The sequence below is a fragment of the Epinephelus fuscoguttatus genome, linkage group LG15 (genome assembly GCF_011397635.1).
Source record: "Epinephelus fuscoguttatus linkage group LG15, E.fuscoguttatus.final_Chr_v1".
NCBI classification, from domain to species: Eukaryota; Metazoa; Chordata; class Actinopteri; order Perciformes; family Serranidae; genus Epinephelus; species Epinephelus fuscoguttatus.
The window spans coordinates 3,445,288-3,472,782 of NC_064766.1; the positions used below are offsets into that span (position 1 = coordinate 3,445,288).

Below are 27,495 nucleotides of genomic sequence, written 5' to 3' on the forward strand. Positions count from 1 at the left end.
GTGTCTCTGATGTTCTAAAGAAAACTGCTGCTGCTGAAGAATCAAAGGGCAATCCACAATGTGTAACATTTGATATATCTGGGTGGAGAAGATTGTTAGATAAATGATAGAGTGTGAGGTGAAATTGTATCTTTCATATAGACACTCCTCCGGGGAGACATCCAAACGGGGTCTAATCAACTTCTCCTTATGCAACAGCCTCTGAATAAACTGTGCCTCAACGTCCATGACTTCATTCACAAAAGGACGCGCCATGTCTCTCCTTCCAGCTACACGCCCAGCAGGTGATCAGCCTCAGGCTTAGATGAAGCAAACCTGCAAGCCAGCAGTAACTGACTCAGGTTTACGCTGAAATGGCTTTGTGAAACGGAAAAACTTTCCCTCATCTCAGGCTTAACGTACTCAGTTTTCCCTAATCCTGCTTTCTGAAATGGGGCCCAGGCCTAAAACTAAATAGTGTAATAAAATGTTGACATATCAATAATTAAAAAGACAGCCAATATTCTAAAAAACACATTTATTAGCTGTAATGTGCAATAAAAAAAGAATATGATTAAATTGTTACTCAGAAAAAAATCTCTCTTAACTAACAGTCTTTTTCAAGAGCTAATCATTACTCAAACATGCAGGGTGGTCAGTAAATGTATCTGCAGATCATCAGATTCACTCTGAATTGTTTCTTGTCTATGACAGAAGTATAAAAAGTAAAAGTACAAAAAAGTAAGTCAAATTACTGTACTCTTTAGTATTTGAATGGATTCCTAGTAGAAACAGAGTGATAGATTAGAAATACATTTTTGTTCTGTTCTCATTTAGTGGAGGAAAATCCTAATGTCCATGCCTGTGCCAGAGTTACTTTATCAAGCTGCCAAAATAAGCAGTCACTGTCTTTAGCTTGTTGTTGAGGAAGTTCTGCTCCACCTCCACCTTCCCTCCTGGACCAGCTAGAGAGGCTATCTGTAGAGACACAGACATGGAGATGATAATTTATCACACAGTTAATAATGTTAAATCAGGCCAGAATAGAAAGCAAAGACAAAGATTGTTGTGTTGTTGTTGCAGATCCAGTTAGTAATTTCAGTAATGTTCAAATTAAAATAGCATTATCTGGTATAGTAAACAAGCACCTGCAGTGTTAGAACTAGGATTGCAGCAGTATACCGTGAAATCATACACCCTGTGTGAAAACTATTTGCTTAACAATGGTACTAACAAAGATATGTAACTGAAGGGAGAATCTCAGCTGTGCGTTTGCATCTTTCATCCTTAGCTGTCTGTCTTTTTACACAAACTTCCATTAAAAATATGGTTTCAAGTATCAATTATAATAAAGCGTTTAGCAAAAAACAAAACAAAAAACCCCAACAACAACTCTGTTTTCATTCCTTTAAGGATCACTGTAACCAACAATAACAAAGTAACACAGGGAAACAGTTATTGTAGTTATTATACTACAATAACAGCCCCAGATACAATAACTGTCCTCAGTTATTGTACCATAAAAATCTCATGTTGTTGTAACCCTAGTTAGTACCCTATTGTTTGTTCTCAGATTATTATCATTATTTCCATCAAATATTATCTGCAACTGGTTCTGCAGTCCAAACTGTCACAGGTACAACTGTAAAATGTGAGAGCAAGAAATCTTCAAACCAGAACCACAAAACATGCTCATCTATCTGACCATTATATTTGTAATACAACATTTTGGAACCTGATGGTCAATAAACTTTCAGGAATAATAAGATGAATCCTTAATTGCAGTTTTTTTTATGCTACTATTACGACTTTGATCTTTGCATGTGCAGTATCTCACTAGTAGTTATCCCCCACATCTGGCACACCCATCTGCTCCAGATGCACCATCCAAACTTTGGTGAAAATTTATCACTAAGTGCTGCTGTAACAGTTTTGTTAATGGTTAATGAATTTGATAAGCTCCTCCATTACATCCTCCAATATATTATCAGTACAAGGTATGTACCAGTGCGTTCTCCAAATTGAATAAACCTTTTAAATACGCATGTCAGATTAACTGTACCAAATTTGATGAATATTTTATTAATCTTATTTAGCCATCTGCTTACCGATAAATTAAATACATGTAAGCAAATTTGATAGACAAATCCACTGGCAAAACAAATTTGGCTTTCCCACCTTTCCAGGTAAGCAGGCATATACCACACAGTGTATAATGTTAATGTTCTTGTGCAGTAATTAATGGCCTGTTCACCACTCATACATCCAGACATACAAAGACTGAACATACAGACCTGATCCATGTCAGCATTGCGAGGCAGAAAGTACACTATGTTGTCTGATATCAGTTTTGCCAGGCGGAAAATCTTAAATGTGTCTGCTGTTAAGAATGAAACCAATATTTAATACAAACATGAAAACATTACTATTTCAATTCATTCAATTAAGTAAGTTTCATTGGTATGACATTTCATTTCTGTTGCCAAAGCAGAATTTCGATTTCTGAAAGTGAATTCAATTAACCACAATGCAATATAATAGGTAATTAAATTATTGAAGAAACAATTATTAACAATGCATCACAGACAGAAAAAATAAGTCATGAAATGTAGGACTAAACAAAAAGGCAGAGTGTGATCTGTGAGGAAATGAATTCCAGCTGTTATGTGTTGTTGTGTTGGTTGTCTTTTTAGCTAGGACATGCATATCTTGCTGCATCTATGGCGCTAACACTATTTTCTCCACATCGATGTGTTATTTCAGTCTGGTCAGATAATGTATCAAAATCTTGCAGTTAACATTTAATTTTCATAAAGAACCTTGTCCTGATGTCTTCATATGTGCTACGTTGTAGCAGAAAATGTTGCTCTGTCACCACCTGTCTCTGGGGGCAGAGCTGACACAGCCTGTCCTCTCTAGGCAGCCAGGTCTACCTGTGTCTGCCAGTCTCTATGTCCAGGTGATCACTGAGTCTGTACATAGTTAGTGTCGTTCTCAGTTTCTGATCTGTCACAGTGGTCAGATAGTTTACCATTGTGTACTGTCTGCTTAGGGCCAAACAGTAATGAAGTTTGTTTTGGGTTTTGTGGTAGATAGTTGATGTAGATTTATTTTTCTTCAGATGTAATTTGGTTGGGCTGGATTGTGTGAGGGTTGTCCTGAGGCCTTTCGCTGTTAGAGGAGGTGAGCCTAGGACTCCTCTCTATGTTTTCCCCATGGCGATTGAGAGCTTTGTAATAGTAGGAGTTGGGGTCACATGCTTTTGGGTGTAGAATTTGATGCTCTTTTTTGTATCCTAATTAAAAGGGGGAACTGGCTGAGTTCAGCTTGGCATCCATTGTTAGGGGTGTTCTTGCAGACTCTGAGTATAAGTTAAGTTAAATTAAGTACTTTATTAGTTATTAGTTATACTACAAATCTCAGTGTGTAGAACTTCAATTGGGTGTTTGTCCCATTTTTTTAAAGTCTTGATTGACAAGAGGACCCCACACTTCACTACCATGAGTAATGTTGGTTTGATTATAGATTAGAATATTTTGAGACAGATTATATCTATCTATATCCAGGTATATCTATGTTTAAAGACTTTTTATAGCATTCTCTCTCTCTCTCTCACTCTCTGTTTTGAATCAAAGGATATCCATCGGGTTGCATCATGGTCCTGATATCAAACAACTCAGCAGTCAGGTAGTCTGGCCCTCCCCATGGTGGTGACAGGAAGACAATATCACCACAGAGATGGGGTGCCAGCTGAAGGAAGTCCCCTTGCAGGAAGTCGATTCGGTCAGCGACACTGTAAACTGTAGCATTGTGTTGCGCCAAGTCCAACCGCACCGGGTCAATATCAATGGCCAGCACTGAGAGTACGACAGACAAGAAACACAGCGGGAGAAGGAGACTGTGAGAACTCTTTACCTTGCAGGAATGTCTGCACATGGACTGGGACATTTACAATGCTGCATGAGGACTCACTGGACAGTCAATTACAGGATTAAACAGAAACATTCAAACCAGGGGCCAGTTCAGAGTTTAGACTGTCAATGCCAAGACACAGTGGCAGCGAACGCTGTGTCTCAAAAAATACATCTCTATTATTTTCAATGTACAACCCTACAGCGGCAGTGGCAAAATGCACGTCAGCACTCCTGGGCACGCTGCCCCGCAGCACTTCAGGCCACTGTCCTATTTCCAGCCTTGCCGCCCACGGAATTAAATGCATTTTCCCCCACTTGCTCTCTGCTTGTACATTCCAGCTCCTTGTAGCAGCTCTTTTTTTCTGCTCCTGTGGCAGTTCGACTCTTCTCCTCACCATGGATGCATAAAGAGAACTCTGTTGCTGTGTCTCATATGTGACAAAAACTGGATGAGGAGAGGCTCATGGAAATAGTGAGATATAGAGTCGCACTTACCCAGAGCCCAAAGTGACACCTTCATATTGTTTGTTTTGTCCAACTAACAATTCAAACCTCAACATAAAAATTATTCAATAACAAAAAGCAAAAGCAGCAAAAATCCTCACATTTGTGAAGCTGGAAACATGCAATATTTCTGCATTTAAAACTACTTTGATGACTTATGATTTTCATGTGTTTCAAGTGTAAAATCTTAATTTGTCAAGTAACGAGTAACTACAGTTGTCAGATGGGTGCAGTTTATGTTATGTTATCTTTTTGAGTTTATGAGTATGACTTGACTTGTGACTTGCTTGACTTATAGCAAGGACTCGATCTCACTGGCTTGATTATCACCACAGGGGCTTGGGAATTGCTTGAGACTTGAAGGTTATGACTTCAGACTTGCACATGTGTGACTTACTCCCACCTCTGCTATGTTGATACAACACATTAGCCCTTAGTTGAGAAAACTCAAAAAGGCTTTGCAGTGGTTTGCTTTACTTTTTAAAGTTTTCTTAACTTTTACCTTTTTTTTCTTACAGTGTACATGCTTTTACTACAAGTATCTTAGATTATCAGAATGACTTTTTTCAATGACTTCAGAAAATTATTTTTGAACTGAAGCCTTGCATAACCTAGTTCCTTGCTATACTCATGACTGCCTTTCATAATTTGTTCCTGCGGACAAAGACTGTCAGATGAACCTATCTGTGATAAAATTGTATCTGCCCATAATACTGCCTAATGTATTGTCCAATGGTAGCTCAGAAGGCTATTATCAACCATAGCCATCCTGTAATGATGAAAGATTTTAATGAGGGTAAGAAACATATATATAGAAATAATCATTTCAGTCACAAATGGTTGACTCTGATACATTTGCTTTACCTTTCAGTACTTAATCGATTAAATCAAACCTAGGCACAGCTCTCGACCAAATGACACTGATGGAAGAAAGGTGTCAACACTGATATTATGCACTATTAGAATTTAATGGAGGTGCGAGCACATACACACACTCACACACTTTAGGCTTACCTCTCTTTCCAGTAAGGGCGAACTGAATTGCGTTTCCTCCCACACCACAGAAGGCGTCTATGACCAGCTGAGAGTCAGGGAAACTGTGCTCTACCCTGAGGGCGATGTGCTCAGCGATCCTTTCCGGCGTCACAGAGAACCAGCCCTCTGAAACACATGACTATGTTACTGATATGTGGGTCAGACAGAATCTGTGTTAAAGCATTTCCTAAACTGCCAAGTCGGCTGAATGAAATCTTAAATATTATCCCAGATTACTGTTCATGCTTTTAAAAGTCAGCACAATGCATTTCTCAGAGCCTCTCAGTGTGGAACTGAACAGCAGCAAGCCCTCCAGGCCAAACAAACAACATGGATTCAGTTACAATCTGTCTGTTACTGTCATCTGTGTCATTTCACTGTGTAAAGTGTTGGCACATATTAGTGCTGCTGATCCATCCCACACCACTGGTCTAGTGTGTAGCATTTAGTGGCATCTAGTGGTGAGGTTGTAGATTGCAACCAACTGAAACTTCTCCCTTGTGCTGAGTGAGTAGGAGAACTACAGTGTCCAAAAACCAAATGGCCCTATCCCACACCGTATGTGGATATAATAATACATTAAAGTAATTCTTATGATAACATGAAGATACATACATAAAGAGAGACAGAGAGAGATGCAGGGTAGACAGTAATAGCTACAATAACATTAATTTTAGTAATAATATTAAAATATTAATTATAACAGTAATTGTGGTACCATTTGTGAAACTATATATTAATATATGTTAGTGTATGTATGTGACAATAATAATCATATGTGTATAATAACAGTAGAAGTAATAATAACAGCAGTAGTAGGAGGCATCAGGCAGGACCAAGGCAACACAACCACGACACGTGATCCAGGCGTAGCTGCAAATTGAGGTAACCTGAGACAGTGGAGCACAAAGGCTCAGAGAAGAAGCAACATGCAGTAATAGGACTTTAATGTTAGGAAATGCAGAAGAAAAAACATTTCAGAAACTGAGGAGAGAGAGAAGGAGAGAAGGAGCTCTGTGTATTATAGGAGGTCCCCTGGTAGACGAGGCCTATGTCAGCCTAACAAGGGGCTGGTCCAAAACAAGACTGAGCCAGCCCTAACTGTGAGCTTCATCAAAGAGGAAAGCCTGACTATTTATAGCTTTGTAATTGAGGAGAAGAATTTTAAATTCAGCTCTGGTTTTTACAGGGAGCCAGTGCAGAGAAGCTAAAACAGGAGAAATATGATCTCTTTTCTTAGTTCCTGTCAGTACAGTTGCCGCCACATTCTGGATCAACTGGCGAGTTTTTAAAAATGTATTAGTGGAACCTGATAGTAGGAAATTGCAGTAATCCAGCCTAGTATATTCAAATATGTTTGGTCAACATGAATACTTCCAGTCACCTCTCGGTCAGCTCTACTAAATTTGTGCTATATTTAGGTTCCTTTGTCTATATTGCAAGTCTTAACGGTGCTGTATGTGGTTAGTGTTAGATGTTAGTGGCATGTGGCTGTGAGTCTTTCAAAGGGATGAGGATGTAAACTACCCAGTCTGTAAACTCTCCTTCTGCTGACTTCTAGCTAGCTAGCTGCTAGCTAGCCAGGTCGAGGTTTTTTCAAAGTAAACATCATTAAACATCAAGGAAGATGAAAAGAGATGGGCAACAGCTAAACTAGCATCCTGCTTGCCATCGTACAAACATTAGAAATAAACTGGACCGCATCAGTTTCCAACAGCATATCAAGAACTGTAATATCCTTTGATTCCCTAAAACTCTTCTTGCGGTGCAGAGGACTCTGGTGAGAGAAAGAGAGGAAGCGTGTGCCTTACAGTGGATAAGGGCGGGTGTGACTGTGGGAATGTGAGGTGCTGTCCTGTTCCTGCTGTGTATCACTGTTATGCACTGTGCAGAGATAGCTGCAGAGCGGCGCTGCTCGTGTTTGATAGAGTGACCATATGGTTGTCAAGGTCGGGATGTGTGGACGGTTAAATCTTTCCACAACCAGAAACCATGTATTATCAGAACCATCCATGAACATGGACAATCATAAATCAGCAGCCAACAATGTTAAAAGACACAAAAATAACTAAATTACAGTGCACAAGTTAAAGGAGTTGATGGGATCATATTTGTTGTAGCTTGTATAATTCATAATAAGTCACAAATAAATGATTGATATATACCATTTATGCCAATATATCTCCCTGAATCCTACAAAATGGACCTTTAAGATAATGACTGAAACTAATTATAATGTAAGCTGATGTTCTTAAGAATTAAGCATTAGATCTGTTTATGATGGTTTTATCTGCCAAGCTGGTCTGTGACCACAGAGGAAACCAACATGGCAATTAAATACTCATAACTACTTTCCTTAAGAGAAATAAGCAGATTTTTTTATCTTTTCTTTTTTTTTAAATTAGACATATATTCTACATACAAATACACAACTTACTCATAACAAAATGAGATCTAGAAAAAAGGGAGTGGGGGCTTGGAAGTGTAGGGGGGCATCATTTCCATGTTGTTTCAGCTAAGATTGAACATATTCTAGAGTGCAAACTGGTTGTAAGAAGAACAAAATCATACATTACAGCACTAGGACCCTGATCTTATCTGGTTATAAAGACCAAGGAATGAAGTCAGCTGTTTTGGAGGAAAGGTAAGTTGGAGTTGGAGTTCTTATGCAGATGATACACAATTATATCTATCTATCAAGCCAGAAGACACAGATCAATTAACTGAACTTCAAACATGCCTTAAAGACATAAAAACATGAGCTCCAATTTTGTTATTATTAGCTCAGTTACTGTTCTTGGCCACAAACACTTAAAGGGCCACTATGTAAAATGGTTTGAAAACCGTTGAAAACAGTGACATCAGTGGTCAAATTCTAGATTGCAGGGCTCACTCGCTCACCCCTCCCGTCGGGTAAATGACAGTGGCCTCGTAGGGACAAAAAGCCTTGCGCAGACATGATTTTTTCAGGAGTAGGTCTATCTAGCGATGAGGTGAATGTTTATTTAGAAATCTAAACTATGTTACGATATTGTAATGAATCCCTCATGAGCAGGAGACCAGAGGAGCATTCGGGAAAAAGGCCAGTGTATTTGAGCACTCCAAAAACTCCGGTAACACTCCAGAGGGTAAAAGACTCCGTCCCAGACTCTTCTAGCGTAACACACACACACTCCATACACACATTCTCGTTTACGATACCTAGCGGGTATCTCCAGCCCTCACACTGACTGACAGCGTAGCCTGTAAACAGAGCTCAGCTGTTTATTTAGCCTAGCAATATCTCTGGACTATAGTAGCTGCAACAGACGACTTTGAACGTGATTTTGAAGAGTTTCTTGTAGCGGACACAGACCCAGAGCCATACCTGTTTGAGCCGGAGCATACAGATGAGGAACTTGGATGCTGAGCGGGCGAGAAGAGAGGCTGAATCCCCCGCTCCCATTTTGCTGCACAGAATGGGACTCGGTGCTACTGCTACCATCGTTGGAGAGATATATCATCAGAAGGAAAAGCGCCGCAGAGAGTGCATCACAAGGAGTGAAGTTGCGTCTTCTTTTCCTCGCAGATTACAGTTCGGGTTCATTCTCTCCTGTTGCGTGTTAAGTGTGGTCCATTCGCAAACTTTATAACTAAAAAAAACTTCCACTACTCTCTATCAACGAACTACTATCATTCTCTGCTGTTTCCTCCTCCTTCTTCCTTCCTTCCGCCGTCTTCGTTGGTTTATTTATGCACGCAAAACGCATTCTCTGGCTGGCTGGATTGTCCGCTCAGTCTGCCATACATACATGGAGGCGCAAGATGGCGACCTTGCTAAAGCAAGGCCCTTGCTATATATATATATATATATATATATATATATATATATGTATATATAAAAAGCATAATTACAGGGCTACGAAAACCAAATGAATTTTATTTTATAGCGATTATACATTTCTATAAACATATTAATGGGTAGAATATTCAGATTCAGATTCAGATTTGACAATAAACCATGCCAAATATTACACACTGGCCCTTTAAGACACTCTCTATTTGAAGATATAGTTTCTCTAGATGGCATTGCTCTGGCCTCTAGCACAACCGTAAGGAACCTCGGAGGTAATATTTGATCAAGATTTGTCTTTTAACTACCATATAAAACAAATTCGACAGACTATGTCCTTTCATCTGCGTAATATTGCAAAAAGTAGGCCTATCCTGTCCCAAAAAGATGCAGAAAAATTGGTCCACCCATTTGTTACATCTAGGCTGGATTACCATAATTCCCTGTTATCAGGTTGCTCTAAAAAGTCTTAAAAAACTCTCCAGCTAATTCAGAATGCAGCAGCACGTGTACTAACAGGAACTAAGAAACGAGATCACATTTCTCCTGTTTTAGCTTCTCTGCACTGGCTCCCTGTAAAAACCAGAACTGAATTTAAAATTCTTCCCCTCAATTTCAAAGCTCTAAATGGTCAGACTCTGTCGTATTTTAGAGAGCTCATAGTGCCATATTATCCCACCAGAATACTGCGCTCTGAGAATGCAGGGTTATTTGTGGTCCCTAAAGTCTCCCAAAGTAGATCAGGAGCCAGAGCCTTCAGCTATCAGGCTCCTCTTCTGTGGAACCATCTTCTTGGTTCAGTCTCAGAGGTAGACACCATCTCCATATTTAAGACTAGACTTGAGACTTTCCTTTTTGATAAAGCTTATAGTTAGGGCTGGCTCAGGCTTTGCTTCATTCACGTCCTATTACTGCATATTGCTAACTCAGCTCAACTGCATGTCACTAACTTGGCTTTTTCTCTGGAGCATTTGTGCTCCACTGTCTCACAGATTCCTTCAAATTGCAGCTATGCCCAGATCATGTGTCGCGGTTGTGCTGCCTTGGTCCTGCCTGATGCCTCCTACTACTGCTGTTATTATTAGTCATACTTCCATTATTATTATACACATATGATTATTATTGTCACATACATATGCTATCATATATTAATATATACTTATAACATAAACTATCAAAATTACTGTTATTATTATTATATTATTACAAAATAATGTTATTGTAGGTATTATCATCACTGTCTGCCCTGCATCTCTCTCCATCTCTGTCTCACTGTCTCTCCCTCTCTTTATGTATCATGTTGTCATATGGATGACCGACAATTATTATGTTGATCTGTTCTATACGACATCTATTGCACATCTGTCCGTCCTGGAAGAGGGATCCCTCCTCAGTTGCTCTTCCTGAGGTTTCTACCATTTTCTTTCTTTTTTTGGGGAGTTTTTCCTTATCCACTGTGAGGGTCCAAAGGACAGAGGAATGTCGTATGTTGTAAAGCCTGTGAGGCAAAACTGAGTAGCAGCACTATCTGTTGGTGGAGCTAAAAGCAGTATGCTCTATTTGCTTGTGATGCAACCTTTAATTTGCTCATGGTTATTCACACTTCATAAGAATGTGTCTTGATAATATGTGATGGGTTCAAGGATGACATGATTGAAGTCCAAGGTTTGAAGAGTTGTGGCCACTTGTTTCTTGATACCAAATCCAGATTTTCCTTAAGCCACTAAGCTGTTGGGTTTCCCCACTTTCCATTCCACTTACCTTACTGCCCAGTAAACACAATGTAAAGCACTGTGCCACAATTGATGCATTAGTTTACCCTTAACATGCTCCAATAGACGATCACATATTACACCTATTTCAACCTTTCTGCACTGACTTCCTGTTGATTTTAGAATTCAGTTGAAAATGTTTGTGCTCACTAATAGAGCCCCACATGGCCAGGCTCCACAGTATATTATTGACCTTCTGCACCCCTACATCATGAGCCAAGCTCTTTGGTCCTCTAGCCAGTTATGGCAAAATATTATAAATTCTATTACAATATATTATATTATATTACGAATATGACAGCCTCCTGTGTTTTTCATGTATCTGCTGGTTTCACAGCCTCACACTGAAAGACAGATACAGTCTAAATAGCATTTTTAAAATCTGCTCTAAGATCACAGGAGTGACACAAGAGGACATGACCTGTTTTTGCAGTCAAAAAATCCTCCAGAAAGCTTCAAGTATTTTAGCTTCTTCTGAACATGTTCTTGAAGGTAAAATTATTGTAACGTTTTACCTGTTTGTAAAACTAACCACTATTCAAAAACATTTATTCCCTCTGCAATCTGTTTTTTAAATTCTCTGTGAACTTATTTTATTCTTTTGTTTTTTTAATCTCCTCTATTGATAATCAGTCTATTAAACTTTATTATTTGTAGATTCCTTTATTCCACTAAACTCCTAAGCATACTTTATATTCTTTTTTTTAATTTATTAGTCATCTCTTTATGTGTCTACATGTTACTGTATGTTATAGTATGTGTGTAAGGCAAACTGTTCACACAAATTGCCCCTGGTGGGACATCAGCACTCTGAGTTAAACAAATTATAGCATCATCAGTCTTGTAAGTTACATTCCATCCTGGCTGAAACAGTTGAGGGATAATAACACAAGGAGGGAATCTGGTTCTAAAAAGATGAAACCATGTCTCTCTGCAGCCAGAATGGACAGGAGGAACAGTAACATTGACCAGTAACGCTTTTAATGTGTGTTGCTAACACATGCAAGTACTGTAACAAGCTAGATTAGAAACAATGCGAATCTATCCATTAAACATCTTCTCTGCCTCAGCTGCTGATGTGGTGCATGTCTTCAGCTCCACTCTGCTGTGTACAGTTTACCCAATCTTTTTATGTGATTGTGCAAATGAGGTGACTTAAAATGTGATGAAGTACAACCCCAAATCCAAAAAAGTTGGGACACTGTAAAACTTATATAAAAACAGAATGCAATGATTAATCATTAGTTTAAGAAATTGCAACAAAGTAAGTGATATAGTTTTGTCACAGTTTGACTTCAAATATTCGGTAAAAATTAAAATGATCTCTCATTTCTTTAGTTTGGAAAGGAAAAACATTAACTCAGAGTGAGATTCAGATTCAGTATACAATATTAATGGTTCAATAGTTCAAATTAAAATCTACCACAAGTTACACATTACACATTTAAACAGCTCCCAAATAAAAAAAAGTACCCTGGGATCTATACATATAAATCATCAGGCGATTTCCTTCTCTTTTAGCAAAATCCTAAATGATTGAGTTGTTGTTGTTTTTGTTTTTTACACCTGGACCTTTATGCCCTGCCATTATGCCTCTAATCATCACGTTGTAACCTGTGACAGGCTGTTCTGCAACGATAACTACTGCACATTCACATATATGCTCCTGAGACCTGAACTTTGTTTGGTATGCATTTTAAAATTCTCTCAACTATTTGGGATCAGTAGTACCCAATAAGTATAAAAAACTAAAAATTGTCAACGATAATTAAGTCCGAATGTCCTCAAACAAGTACTTCATAATTAACAGTGTCTTAGCATTACTGTTGCTAACATTTGTCAAATTTGTTGCCAGACTGACTTGTAGATGGTGATATCCCTAAATTCTTTACAGCTGTTCCTCGAGAAATGTTCTTAAACAGTTGGACTATTTGCCCACACAGTACTTCCACAAAGTGGTGAACCTTGCACCGTGCTTGCTTCTGAATAACTGAGCCTTTTGAGGATGCTGTGACTGATTGACCTGTTTACCTGTGAAATCTTTCAAACAGGTGTTTTTTTGTTTTTGGTTTTTTTTTTAACATTCCACAACCTTTCCAGTCTTTTCTTGCCCTTGTCCCAACTTTTTTGAATGTGTTGCTGGAATCAAATCCAAAACTAGTTGTACAATATGTGAAATAAAAGATGCTAAAAAATGCACAACAATAAAGACTTCATTATCATAACAAGTAAATGAAATATTAATGACTGGCTTCTGACTACATATTAGTTATTGAGTGCAGACTGACCTCGGTCCAGCCTGATCCCTTCATCAAAACGAGAGAAGAGTCTGTAGCGTTGAGCCCAGTATTTAGCCAGCTCTGGTTCAGCTGCCATCTCTGCTGGAACCTGCTGCTTCCTCTTCTTATTCTTTGGCTTCTTCCTATTTTTCACCATCAACTCTGCGCGCGTACACGTACACACACACACACACACACACACACACACACACACACACACACACACACACACACACACACACACACACACACGCGCGCGCGTTTCAGCATTACACTGCAACAGTTTTCATCAGGATGGTCTTATTTTACTACAAACAGTAAGTTCTAAAAACAAAAGGATGCCATCAGAATCATTTGTCTGGCAGATGCTTGCTTACCACTGTTGCTTTCAGGTGCGTCGGGCATGAGAAACTCAGGAATTTCTAGACATGTTAACTGTCTACCAGGCTGATCCTCCTCCTCCTCCTCCCTCTCACTATCAACAGTCCCAGTAGAAGAGTTGAGATTTCTCTCTGCAACTACACTGGATGGAGTGTCAGAACCATCTTCTTCCACACCCTCACTTTTCATCCTCTTCCTCCTCCTCTTCTCTTCTTCTCCCGTTAGTTCTCCCAGATGTGGATGCTTGTCCTCAGGTTCCTTTGTGCTTCCTCCTTCCATCTCACCCTGGTCACATGGAGTCATCTGGGTCTCCCTCTGAGTCTTTTCAAGGAAGTTTTTGACCTGTGAAACAGTCTTAATTTAATAAGTTTTCCGTGTAACATTCAAACTCATAAAACTTTATGCTACTTTCCATTTCTGACTGCCATAGATTATCAGTGCAGGTGGTTTAACATACCTGGCTTCCATCCGTTTCTCCTACAACTCAACACAAGACAATGCTGACGAGGAGTTTAAATGCTCTGATATGGGTGATGAAACTTTGGAGTGGAACATTGTGCAGTTTGGAATATTGTCATTGCATCTTTAAAACACCAAGCAAGGCAAAATCAATATGCAGGGTTGCAGCCAACTGATATAAATTTCCAACATTTAGGTAATTAATTATCTGTCATGCAATGTGGATGCTTCCTTTTACAAAAGAAGCACCTATTGAATTGAAGCAAAATACGCGTTTCTGGTACAGTCCTAAGGGCCAAACTTACTTATGATGTAACACAAGTGTGCAGTGCAGTCACAAGAGGAGAAGGAAAGCTCACACTGTAGCAGCTTACATTTACTGTTTACAGGTCACAAGTGCAATCTCTTTGAGAGCTCAGAAAAGAAATGGTGACATGATCCCCTGACATTTAGGCCCTGTTTAGATGACAACGGTTTCTCTAAAAACGGAAAAGTCTGTCCTTTGCGTTTTAAAAAACTTCTGCGTTTATATGATGACGTTATTGAAACGATCTCCGTTCACACGGAGCCGCAAAATCTACTGGAAATGCTGTAGTATGCACGCCAGGCCAATGGGTGGCAGTGTAAATTTGCAAAGCAACACCACGGCATGACGCCATGCGCCTGCGCTGAAGCGCCTTCCTCTACACCGTGGTGATTAAAAACCAAAACAAAGAAGACACACTGGCGAAAGCGTGCACAGATAACTTTGTCTGGATGGACGACGAGGTGGAGTTGCTACAGTAACAGATCTACACTTCACTTCAAATCAACAGGGTGAGCAGCACAAACAGAGCTTGGCCTTGTTGTTGTGACGGTTGGCATGCCTAGTGACTGGAACAGTAATGCGCATGTGCGAAAAGTCTCTGTTTTCAGAGGAACTGCATATTGCAAGTTTACATGACAACGGAGACGCTGCCATTTCCAAAAAGTTGCACTCTGGAACCCGTTTTCAAAACGTTGCGTTTTCACGCACCCAAAATGCCGCTGTCGTGTAAACAATCGGCCAAAACGCAAGTAAACTTTACCGTTTTCAGTTGAAATCGTTGTCGTATAAACCGGGCCTTATTTTTGTAGTGGAGCATGCTGAAATGTTTCCTAACCTTCAGTAACTGCGCAGAATGTTTTCGCCATTCCGGCATCAAGAGCAGTCAGTGAAAGAGACTTTTCATCCACTGGAATTGTAATTCAAGAACGGAGAACCCAACTTAATGTGAGTGACTGTTGCCTGTATGTTAAATCACTGGTGTGGGTCGGGTCACGGGACCTTTATTAATGAGTGTGGGTGGGTGCGGCTTTGACTTGGACAAAATGACAGGTAAGAGGTTGATTCTGGTACTGAGCTTTATGGGTATGGTCGGATGCAGGTTTTCAAAAATGGACCTGTGCAGGACTCTGGCAAACAGTTCTCTTTCTGTTTTCCCCTCTTTCATTAAGCCATCACTGCTATCATGTGTTGGATTTAGCCTGTCAGAGTGCACGCCACAGCGTGCTGTGCCTATGTGACGCATATGTTGTTTGAGAAATAGCACATGCACTAGATGAATTCATGACAACAGAACATTGTTTGTACATACAGTTTGACTCTTGAAATACTCTTGAAATACAGAAGTAGTAGAAGTAGACGAGAGAAACTGACCCCTGTTTTAGTGTCGATCCTATTGACACTAGGATCACTAGGACTGATCTTCAAAATGAAAATGCTGTGTCTTTAGTATCGATTTTATAGAGTGTGCCAGGGCTGACGTCAAAACCTGGAAGTTTAGCATCATACTGGTTCCCGGAAGAGAAAGTGAATGTGATTTTTGCATTGCGTTTTGGATTATGTCAGAAAATAAGCTCTGTGGCTAACACAAGTTTATGATACTTACAGGTTTTGTTCAGCGAGATCTTCACATATGAACACCTTTCATACCGCATTTGAAGCTTAAATGCAATCGCCAGAAGTAAAAAGCTAACGTTAGGCTTTAACGGACTACATGACTACTCCATGGTCGCATGACTCTTGACGTCATCGCCAGTAAGCTTTCAATTGATTTCGGCCGCTTTATTTTGAAAACATTGTATAATGGGGAAATCGGACTGTTTAAGCTAAATAAGAAACTGTAATGGCGGACTGCCAGCACTCTCGTCTGTTCGGGGCTGATGACGTTTAATGTCCCCGACAGGGTTTGTAGTCACATTGAGCAACTTGTTAGCAACCGCCTTTTTCACAACACGTAAAAGCTTCAAAATTCACAAGTAGGGTATTTACTGACGTGTTTTATGTCGTAGAACAAAACACGAAACTTGCTTAAGCTTTTGTTAACCACAGACCTTATTTGAGGCATTTTACCAAAATCCCATTCAAAAAACATATTGACTTTTAGACGAGAGAACCGGAAGTGCTGAAAGCGCTAACGGAGTTCCGGGTTTACTGGCACACTCTATTGTATCGATCCGCCCACCCCTAGCTAAAACGCTCCTGTGTACAGAGAGAGTTTTCATTTTGAACTGATGTTTTAAAATGCATATGTATTAGTGTGGATGTGGCCTGGAGGCCAAGCACTGAGTTGCCCCTCAGCCTGATGCTGGTGCAGGAGGAACACTGGGGATTTGTTCTGATTCAAGATTGTGGTGAGAGATGAAGAGAAATCTCTCACTTGTTCTTTTTTTTATAATTTGAAGACAAACTCATATTTGGAATGCCCAAACACGTGTTGAGCTACATAAAGAGCATTCAGGGTCAGTGTTAAGTTGAACTGTTCAAAATGTAGGTGATGAATGAATGAATATGGTCAATTAAACTGCCATTTTTTAAAAACACTTGTGGTTCATACACAAAGTCCATCTGAATTTAGGTGTGTGGAAAGATGCACCTTGAATTGTAAAAAATTTGTGATGTATTTGGAAATTTTGGTTGCAGAATCATAGATTCAAAGTCAAGGGAGATGGAGAGGTTTTCAGTGAAGAGTGCCCAGCTGGTCTGGGAACAAGTGAGGATCCCCCTCGACAAGTGTTGCCTGCAACACCCAGAGTAGATGGATGCACAGGACCCTGCAGCTGTCTGGTTAGAAATATCCAACACAGCAGCTAAGTTGAGTCAGCACAGATTACTTTACCAACTATAAGTCCATTCCAAGCAATCAGATCAGGTGCTCCTGTCAAACCACAACTCGGTCTAAGACAGTGGTAACCCTTCAACAGTTTACAGGTGGTGGTACCTTGCAGAGGGTGGTGCTGGTCTGTGGCTGTTTGCTATCTCCACACGTGTCTGAGAACCTGATGTGTTTGCCGATGCTGCGGACTGCTCTATTAGCCCACCTCTGCCTCCGAGGCTTCTGACCGGCACTGCTTTTAAAGCTGAACACACTGTTGAACCTGAGGTACAAACAGAAATACAACCTCATCCAGAAAGACAATTACTGTAGAACAACTGCTCCAATATGTCTACACACCACAACAATTTGCATCCATACTGTTACTATTCAAGAATCTCTGTTACACTAGTTAGGATGAAAAAATTACCCTCCATGTTTTTTTTCTGAGCAAATAGCAAAATGTAAATTTCACAGTTTTTAAGTATCACTCATTTTACATAATACATACAGTATACACTCAAGGCAAATTCACAAAGAATGGACTGTGGCCACTGTTAGTACCATGCATTGTGCATTCCAGTCACTACCTTACTCATCTCAAGGTCCAAGTCACAGAAGACATTGCCCTTACAATATTCTTGCACCAGCATGTCCATAACATTTTGCAGCTGAGTGCAGTTTGGCCTTTTCTATTGCTAATTAACATGAAATGAATATTCAATAATGTATTTCACTTGTTACTGACTTTGTTTTAACACATATACAGTTCAACTACTACTCTCATGAGAGACAGAGAAGGAGAAACATGAGAAAGAGAGGAATGAGACAGAGAGACAGTGTTCATGCTACTATTTACGACATACAGATACAAAATGGCATGCATTAAAATGTGTCTGCTGAAGAAAAGACTGCTGGAGGACACTTCTGATTTTTGTCACTTCTGACACACTTCAGTGGACACAACAGAGCGTTAGACCAACTGAGAGGCAAGCAGAACCAAATATACATAAATAAAAATTAAAAAGGCAGCATGAATGGATCAGACTTACAGTGGCTCTGGGTTGTGTTTGAGTCCCAGTTTATTCCAAGCTTCCTCTGGTGTCAGCTGTGGGCTCTCCTCCACATCCAGCTCATGACTACAAACAGGAACTAGAATTATTACCTTGTGGTTGTATGCCTCTGTGCACCAGTCAAATTTCTAGTTTACATCCATGTCTGTGAAAACCTGGATGCTTCACACACATCTTCCCTGCAGCAGCACAGAAGATCTATACAATCAGCACAGTTTCAAGATTAGTGTCACCAATTCAGTGTCTGACCAAATGTCTCCCCTTCTGTTCCTGAGATATGACATTATTAATGTACGGAGCCCCTGAAGTCCCCCAAAAAATTAAAAAAAAAAAAACTATCTCGTGCGCACGAGATACTAAATCAAGCACACGAGATACTAAAATGTGGCTGCAAGGTGAGAGCAGGCAGCTCTTGAGGCCAGGGGCGAAAATCCCATTTCACAGTTGGGGGGGACAATAAACAGTAAAATTTTAGAGAATAATTCCAGGGGGGGGGCAAGGGAAAAAAGTTGTAGCCTGTCTGTTATACAGCATCTTTTACCGCAATTTGACGCTTTAATCTTCTCTCTGTCTCTCCAACAGGCAGCGTGAATGTCTATACTAACGAAACTAAAACTAAACATTTCCTGCAATTAAACTGGTAAACTGGTTTATAAACAGTGTGCTGTGAGATCCGCCGCTGCACACCTCACAACCGTGTGTAATAGTGGCGCATAATGACCGCTCCTCGTCTGCACGTCTTTGATGTTTGTCTCACTGACAGGAGGAGAGCCTACAGACAGGTACCCATACGAGCCGCTCCGCCACAACCGTGTGTAATAGTCGCGCATATTGACCGCTCCTCTTCTGCACGTCTTTCATGTTTGTCTCACTGACAGGTGGAGAGCCTACAGACAGGTACCCATACGAGCCGCTCCGCCACAACCGTGTGTAATAGTCGCGCATATTGACCGCTCCTCTTCTGCACGTCTTTGATGTTTGTCTCACTGACAGGTGGAGAGCCTACAGACAGGTACCCATACGAGCCGCTCCGCCACAACCGTGTGTAATAGTCGCGCATATTGACTGCTCCTCTTCTGCACGTCTTTGATGTTTGTCTCACTGACAGGTGGAGAGCCTACAGACAGGTACCCTTACGAGCCGCTCTGCCACAACCGTGCGTAATAGTCGCGCGTAATGACCGCTCCTCGTCTGCACGTCTTTGATGTTTGTCTCACTGACAGGAGGAGAGCCTACAGACAGGTACCCATATGAGCAGCTCCGCCACAACCGTGTGTAATGACCGCTCCTCATCTGCACATCTTTCATGTTTGTCTCACTGACAGGTGGAAAGCCTACAGACAGGTACCCATTGCTCCGCCACTGACTGCTCTTGTCCTGTCCTCTCCCTCTTCTTTCTCTCCTGTCCTCTCTATCACTAAACTCTGAGCTTAATCATTAGCTTTTAGCTTAGCAGCACTCGTAATTGAGTAGGCTTTTGAACAATGCAGGAGAAATGTTGTAGACAGTTTATATTACCAGCCTGGGCCTGGGGCTTGTTGTAACAGTAAATGGGATGTGTTGTAACTTGTGTAAGTTAAACTGTGTCTGTGTGAGTGAACATCTTACCCTGCGATGCGCGATGTGAGCAGTGGTTCCAGCCACACGCTGCTACTGCTGCCAAGCAGCCCTGCCCGTTGGAAAGAGTGTGGGATATACCACTACTAGGAATGGGAGGGGGGGACTAAATCTTTTAAGATTTAAATAGCACATTATTGCGAGATTATAATGAGCGCCACTTACACTGTGCTTTTAATAAATACTACTGCATTGTTCAAAAATTATTAATTATGTCTCAAATGATTCGAGGGGGGTACAGCTTTACTGAAGGGGGACTCATGTCCCCCCTGTCCCCCCTGGGATTTCCGCCCCTGCTTGAGGCGGCTCAGGGGAAACGAGTGGATGTGGGTTCCCCGATACTGACCCCCTTTCCACGAAAGCGGCTAATGGAGCTTAGATAGGGCCCAAAAAATCCAGCCCGACCCGGCCCAAGCACGTTATGTCCGGGATCGGCCCGGCCCGTCCAATTAACTGTAATTATGGGCCCGAGCCCAATTTAAACCTGACATTTTTCAATAAGTTGGCTGTTATAATTAAGAGTATTAAACCACAATTCTTGTTATTTGAATGACAGAAATATCGGATCTTAATGAATGGTGCAACATGGAAGCATGATTACGTAATAAAACAGGTGTTTATTTTAGGATCCAGGTGGTGAAGGGCTGTGCGCGCACAATGTTCCAACAGGGGACAGCCCTCCATTCCGAAACACGCCCACTCCGAAATTGATTTTCAAGTCTATATCGAGTTTCCTGCATCAAACACTGCCGCCCGCTCTCCGGCCGCACTCGCACAATTCTGAAATTCGTTGTACTACAAAAGCTTGAAATGAACGTTCAACTCACTTTTTTTTATTGAAAATATGTCACTGTTTTCATTTATTATGTATAATTTCTCTAGCAGCAAACACATTTAAAGGAGACGCTTGTCAAGTCTTTTTACGCGTGCTGTCCGTGGTGCTGAAATCCCCGCTCCTGCTGACAGCAGACCAGGGGAGAAAAAAAAAGACATTTCTTTGCTCTGTGTTTTCAGAAAATAGTCCCACTGTGTTTGCCAGGGCATATCAGGCTGTGTGATGTTATGCACAAAGATTGGTTAACGCATTGGAGCAATTTCATACAATTGCGGACATTTAACATGATAAACTAATTTCAATTCAACATGGTCATTTGCTTAGAGGATTCAGCTGAAGCATAATGAGAGTTATATGTCATTAAGATGAAGTATTTGCTTGTTTTGTGGTTAATTATGCACATGATCCGTTTGACTCCATCATGAAAGGGATTTTTATTCGTCCCTGCAGACAGGGGCAAAAGGATCAATGCACAGCCTCCGTTTCCTTTCTGATTGCGTCCGTCTCATTCATTCATTCATTGGGGGTAAAAGCTGTCTGTGCAGATGCCTGTCCGTATAAATGAACGAATTTTTTTTTTCAGAATATTATCATGTTTCAGTGAAGTTGCCAAGATGGACACCCAAGATGAGTGTCACCAGTATCTGACCAAATGTCTCCTGTCCTTCTGATTCTGAGATGATATTGAGTAATGGCCAGAAAAGTGTTTTATGCAGAACATTATGTCACAGTGAAGTTGACTTTTGACCTTTTAGATATAAATGTCATCACTTCATCATTACATGCTACTAGATATTTATGTGGAGTTTTGTCACAATAAGTGTAAGAATTCTTATGGCCAGTTATGGCCAAAAACATGTTTTGTAAGGTCACACTGACTATGACCTTCAACCATCAAATTCCAGTTAGTTTAATCTTCAGTCCAAGCAAACATTTGCGCCAAATTTAAAGAAATTCCCTCAAGGTTTTTGTGAGATATCATTTTTACAAGAATGAGACGGCTGCAAGGTCACACTCAGTGGCAGTTCTAGCCTTAATGGCGCCCTGGGCGACACCCCCCTATGGGTACACACACACACACACACAAACACACAGACACGTGCACGCACTTACAGGTGAGCACACTAGAGCGCGGCTCAGGCCGCATTTTCCTGACCGAACCCGACCTGAGTCCAACGCAGTTTGTTACCTGACATAGTCATTGTTATGGACAGTGTCTATCACGCTGCTGGCACAGCAGCGCAGCACAGCACTGTACACACACTCAATTGGAGTGGAGCCTATGTTGCGTTCAGGCGTTGTCACGTAAATAACAAATTCCAGGACTTGAATAGGCCATAGCACAACAAAGCAGCATGTCAAGTGGGCCGCACCATGTGGTGCTCGGGCCCTAATAAGTACAAGCTGAAATGCTTGGCTGTGTGTGGAACCAACACAAAGTTTATGGTTTATTAGAATTTAGAGTGTTTATGAAAAAATAGTTTTATACCTGTTGCAATTAATTTTCAGAAACCTGTTTCGGCCCAGAAGGAAGGATGTTAAATCTCTTGAAGAGATGTTGTGAATCAGGATTCTCTAGCACATAGAAAATAATTATTAGACTCTGATGAGACTAAAACAATTTTGTCAGTGAAATAAATATTGAAACACACAGTGCTGGTTGTGCTGCTGGTTGCTACAGGTGCAGTGACCCTCAATTTTTTTCATTCAATTCTTAGTGAACATGACGTATTTTTGAAGGGGTAAAAAGCATACCTAAAAAAAGGCAGTTTGTCTACAAGAAAAAACAGATTCAAAAACCTACTCCTCATCAAAGGTAGCTCTAAATGTACACACACAGCACACAAACTTACCTGCGTTTGATTTTGGCTAGTCCTCCTCCTGGGGGTTTGTCATCATCGTCATCATCTTCTCTATCTGGCATATAATTCCTTGAGCCATGCTGTCTGTCAGGGCTACCAGCAGCCTGTTGGGAATCTGAGTCAAAACATACAAGCACATAACATTAATTAGCACTATTCCAAAACCCTCTGTGCATTCCAATACCCATACTATACAGTACGCCAGAAACAGATTTAGTATGTCCCAATACATATTATGTCAGATGCAGTATGCCAAAAATATCTGGATGTTCTACTTCATTTGATCGGATTTGGCAGTATGCAAACCAGCATGCTTTCCTGGCTATTCTGACCCACAATCCTCTGCACAGCAGAAGATTCGTCACATCAACTGAGTTGCAGACAGATGACACTTTGACAACTTGTTGAAATCTGCCAGAAGCCGCAATGATGGATGACTGATGACCACTTTATTATAAGAATATTAATTACTTAATTAAACAAAATAATCATGAATATAACCAATGAGAAAAGGGCATATGTATTAAATAACAGTAACAGAGAAATGCTCTATAATTTTATTACTGTGAGTATAATATTCTATAAACTACTATGTATGCGGTTATTATTTATTGCAAAATAACAACATCAGATCTCTCTTGACTGATCTCCATCTCTGGTAAGCTTGGTGAACCCCACTTTGTTTTATCTCCAAGGTGACCAATATATGGGCAAGAGGGTCAAAGTTCAGGGTGTAATGTTATGAGACAGTAGTATGTCCCGATTGTGTGCATACTGCATATAACAGTACATACCTTTTAAGGGCAGCTGCAGTGCCTACTACAAGTGAAAAGAAAAAGTATGCAAATCGGAACGCATCCCCTCGCTACAACTACTGTATATGATACTGAGTTTAAGATAAATGTACTAAATTATTAATTCATTAATTAATTCATTTCCGTAACTGCCTATCCTCTTGAGGGTCGCGGGGGGGCTGGAGCCTATCCTAGCTGACACTGGCGAGAGAAATGAAAGTAGTAAAAACTAAAACAGCAAGGTATCATTTGAATAATATACTGATAAACTGTAAAATCAGGGTCCAAAAAAGATGTGATTTTGATGATCCTGTTGGTCTTACTCCACAATTCAGTACTACATAATTCCCAGTCTTTTCACCTGTTTTCAACAAGTGTTTTCTGATATGTGTATTTAGGTGTAAATCTCAGATTTCACTTCACACCGACTTTAAGATCACTCCTTAACCATTCATGATATACACACCCAAAATATCAGTACAGTTACACCGTTTTGTACAGGGAAATGGTCTTAAATTCTTCCTGGAGATGTGATCAACACATGCACAAAGCATTTGGTTGAGGTCACTGCCGTAAAATAAGGTTTCACTAGTTACTTATACAAGGAGTTCACTTTCTTTATCCAACCTGACTTTGAATGTTTGAGCAAATTATTCAATAAATGCACCAAAACATGCAGTTGTTTTTCCAGGCAGATGTAGCTTGTCTATTGTTGTGACTTTGAAGAGTGTCAGACCATATTTTATGATTATATTATGCTAAAATGCAGCAAAATCCAAGTAGTTCACTGACTATTTCTTGGAACTGTACACAGATAGACATTAAGTTATTACCTGTATGTTGAGCTGTGTTCTGCTGTGAAGAGGCAGCAGGTCTGTTGTGATCATTCCCACCATCAGAAGGAGGATCAGAGCCACAGTGCTCTGTCTCTGACAGCTCTCTGGTATCAGACACACTCACACGCTGCCCGTCTGTCTGTGAGTCAGTCACACACCTCCCTCCTGTCCCTAATGTACACTTCTGTCCAAAGAGATCATTCAACACCAAAGCATCATCATCAACAGCTGTTACTTCTTCTGCTTTTTCTCTCTGCTGGCTCTCAGCCCCAGTCTGTCCATCACTCCACTCCTCTGGGTGTGCATCTATGTCTTTGTCCATCACCCCTGCTGCTGCTTCTCCACCAGCGTCCCCATTACAGACTGACTGGTCAGTGGTCCAGCCCTGTGCTGACCAGTATGAGAACTGCTCCCAGTAGGAGTAGTAGGTCTCTGTGACATGTTGGTCCCAGACAGCTTTTGTATCTGGGTCATCCCAAGGAGCAGTCACTGTTCCTGGATCAGTCTCTGGATGTTTCTCCAGCCAGCTGTTCCACAGCAGAGTTTCACCCTGTTGAGCTTCAGGAGATACACAGGAAATGGATTAAAATAAAGCAGCAATATTTAATAAGTGAGGTCTGAAATGTTTTTTTCTGACTCTTCCTAATCCCATACACAACCACCTGGTATCATTTTTGATAGCTAAGCTAATGACGTGGCTCCAGGGATGTTGGTCTATCAATCCACCACATTGATCCAGACTGAAATATCTCAAAAACTATTTGAATGGTGTCATATAAATTTGGTTCATTGTAACTGCTAACTAGAATTAACGTACTGCTGTTGTATGCCTCTGATATAGTCCAATATGGGAAAGCATCATATTTCATTGGGTTTATACTACAAGTGTACAGTGTACATGTGTCTGTCATTGCAGTTTTCATGTCATCCTCTTTACCCCAGTATGTTTCCCAGCCAGCAGCTTGGGTCTCTCCAGTTCCATCCGCTGGTGATATGCACTCTTCATTTTCATCAGCTAGGTGAAAAATCATAAGGCAGTGTCAAATAACATCACAACACTGAGCACATAATAACAATAAAAAATACCTATTCATACAGTTAAAATCATCTCCTTAAAGTTAAGTGTTACTGATTGGTCCTGCCTGAGATGCTCCAGCAAGAAGTTATAAAGCAGGGAGGGCCCAGACTGCTGTTGATCCAAGCTTGCTTCCTTTATGGGCAAAAGTGTTACTTTGTGAAACAAGCTTCAAACTGATGCATTTAAACATGATTGCTACATAGTCTAATAATGGGGACGTAGCCAAGCTACCTGGTCATTTACTTTTGGATGAACCCTCCTGCTTGGTCTCAGTAGCCTGTTCATATTATAAATAATGATAACTATAAGTGAATGGTAATACCTTTATTGTCAGCCTGTTGATCATCTTCCTCTTCCTCAGCAGATTCTGCCCAGAATGAGGCAGGCTTGCTGTTAGACCTCCTCCCCTGTCACATGACCAAAAACAGGCTCATTCACACATCTACACAGACATGCTGTTCAAATGAATGTCCAGCAATAGGTCAGACTTACCACTCTCCTCCAGTCAGAGGAGCTGGCAAAGGCCAAGGGCAGACCCATGCTGGCCATCAGCTGAGCCTCTTCATCCAACACGCCCTTCTCCACACCATCAGCCTCATCTTCTTCCTCCTCCTCTTCATCATCTGCTTCTTCTGTGAGTTAAGGTAAAGTTTGTTTCAGATGGAGTCATCCTTTCACATCTTTTGATTTCACCCTGTTAGGCAATATGTGTGTGTGTGTGTGTGTGTGTGTGTGTGTGTGTGTTTGTGTGTGTGTGTGCCATGTTAATATGTCATTCAATCAGTGGACAACCTCAGACTCAGCTGGGGAATTTGAACAACCTCAGAATTAAACTAAAGGCCCAGTGTAATCTGAAAGGTGCCCCGGACCCTCAAGTGGAATGCTTTATATACATACCTCGGACTGCAGTGTTTGCCACATCAAATGAGAGCAATCTATTATCAGAGCGATACAGCTCCCGATCCCTGGACAGAGTCAGAGAACACAATCAGAAAAACTGATGAAGACCTAGACCTGCACATCTTCATCCATCCATTCACACATCACACTACAGTACTGTTTTCCAGCTTTTCAATTGCGCCTATCATCACACATCCACATCAGTAACTGCTGGTGGACATAAACAGATATGAGAGGCTTACTGTACGAAGGCTCTTGAGCAGCGACAGTGAATTCTCTCCTCCTCCTCCTCCTCAGCTAAGAGTCTTTTGCTGAAGAAGACATCCGCCACCACTGTCACCCTGCTCCTCTCCAGCATCATGACCATCAGCCGACTGAATCTGAAGCACACAGCAGCACGACCATACACATTCACACGCTGGTTACTCGCTGTTCACTTCCGCTTCCCCACCAGTATCGGTTCACTACAACATCACACTAACGTTCAGTGTTTCGAGTGTAGGGACGACACTAAAACTTCCGGTCATGTCTTTTCAGAATAAAAGCGAATTGTATTTGTCCAGAAAACAGGTAAAAAAAAAAAAAAAACTAAAACGAGAAAATAAACAAACAGATGGACAGCAAAAATAAAAGTAAACACACTGTACAATGTCTTCCATGGCTTCATTTTAATTAATATTAGAAATCATGGGATTTCCTCATTCAGTTACTCATACCCATACTGTTTTTGAGATATGACATGTTAGCACACTGTACAGTTCTCCTTACAATGCTGTTCCACAAATACTAGGTCTTTAAGGAACCTATTAGACAATATATCATCACACTTATTGACTGAGAACTCGTGTTTTTGGTTATCATAAATAAAAATAACATTGGATTTTGCCATTTCCCCATCTCCACCCTCCCTCGAGTTTTCTCTTTCTCCAAAGGTGTTTTACTTTCTGTGCTAAGGTTGTTGGGGAAGCACTTTATCTATTTGTGTTTAGCGCTTTTATTTTGGAGGCTACATTGTGTTGCCTTGTCCCACCTCATTGTGCTATGACTGGTTAATATTACTGGCTGTGGTTGGTAAGTGCTCCTGACGTCGACGCGTCTCATTCAGAGCGGTGGAACGGAACATTCAAGGGCTCTGGGATAGAGCTTCGAATCATGCATAAATAGCAGCCAGAGCCCGTGGCCAGAACCCTTGATTCTACGGCACGACCCGTGTCAATTCAACGGCTCTG

The 27,495-nt window shown here is 40.8% G+C and overlaps 1 protein-coding gene across 1 annotated transcript; it reads right to left on the minus strand.

Moving 5' to 3' along the window:
* On the minus strand, positions 1-26,762 carry tgs1 (trimethylguanosine synthase 1). The gene is made up of 15 exons (XM_049599394.1): positions 26,509-26,762; positions 26,264-26,331; positions 25,859-25,998; positions 25,689-25,773; positions 25,226-25,303; positions 24,286-24,846; positions 22,650-22,773; positions 18,324-18,410; positions 17,398-17,554; positions 13,693-14,038; positions 13,325-13,477; positions 5,412-5,558; positions 3,618-3,836; positions 2,274-2,350; positions 1-957 (listed from the first exon to the last, which is right to left on the minus strand). Exons 1-15 carry the CDS (start codon positions 26,631-26,633, stop codon positions 853-855), a joined length of 2,472 nt encoding a protein of 823 aa, XP_049455351.1. The 5' UTR covers positions 26,634-26,762; the 3' UTR covers positions 1-852.
* Between the last annotated feature and the right edge of the window lie 733 nt (positions 26,763-27,495).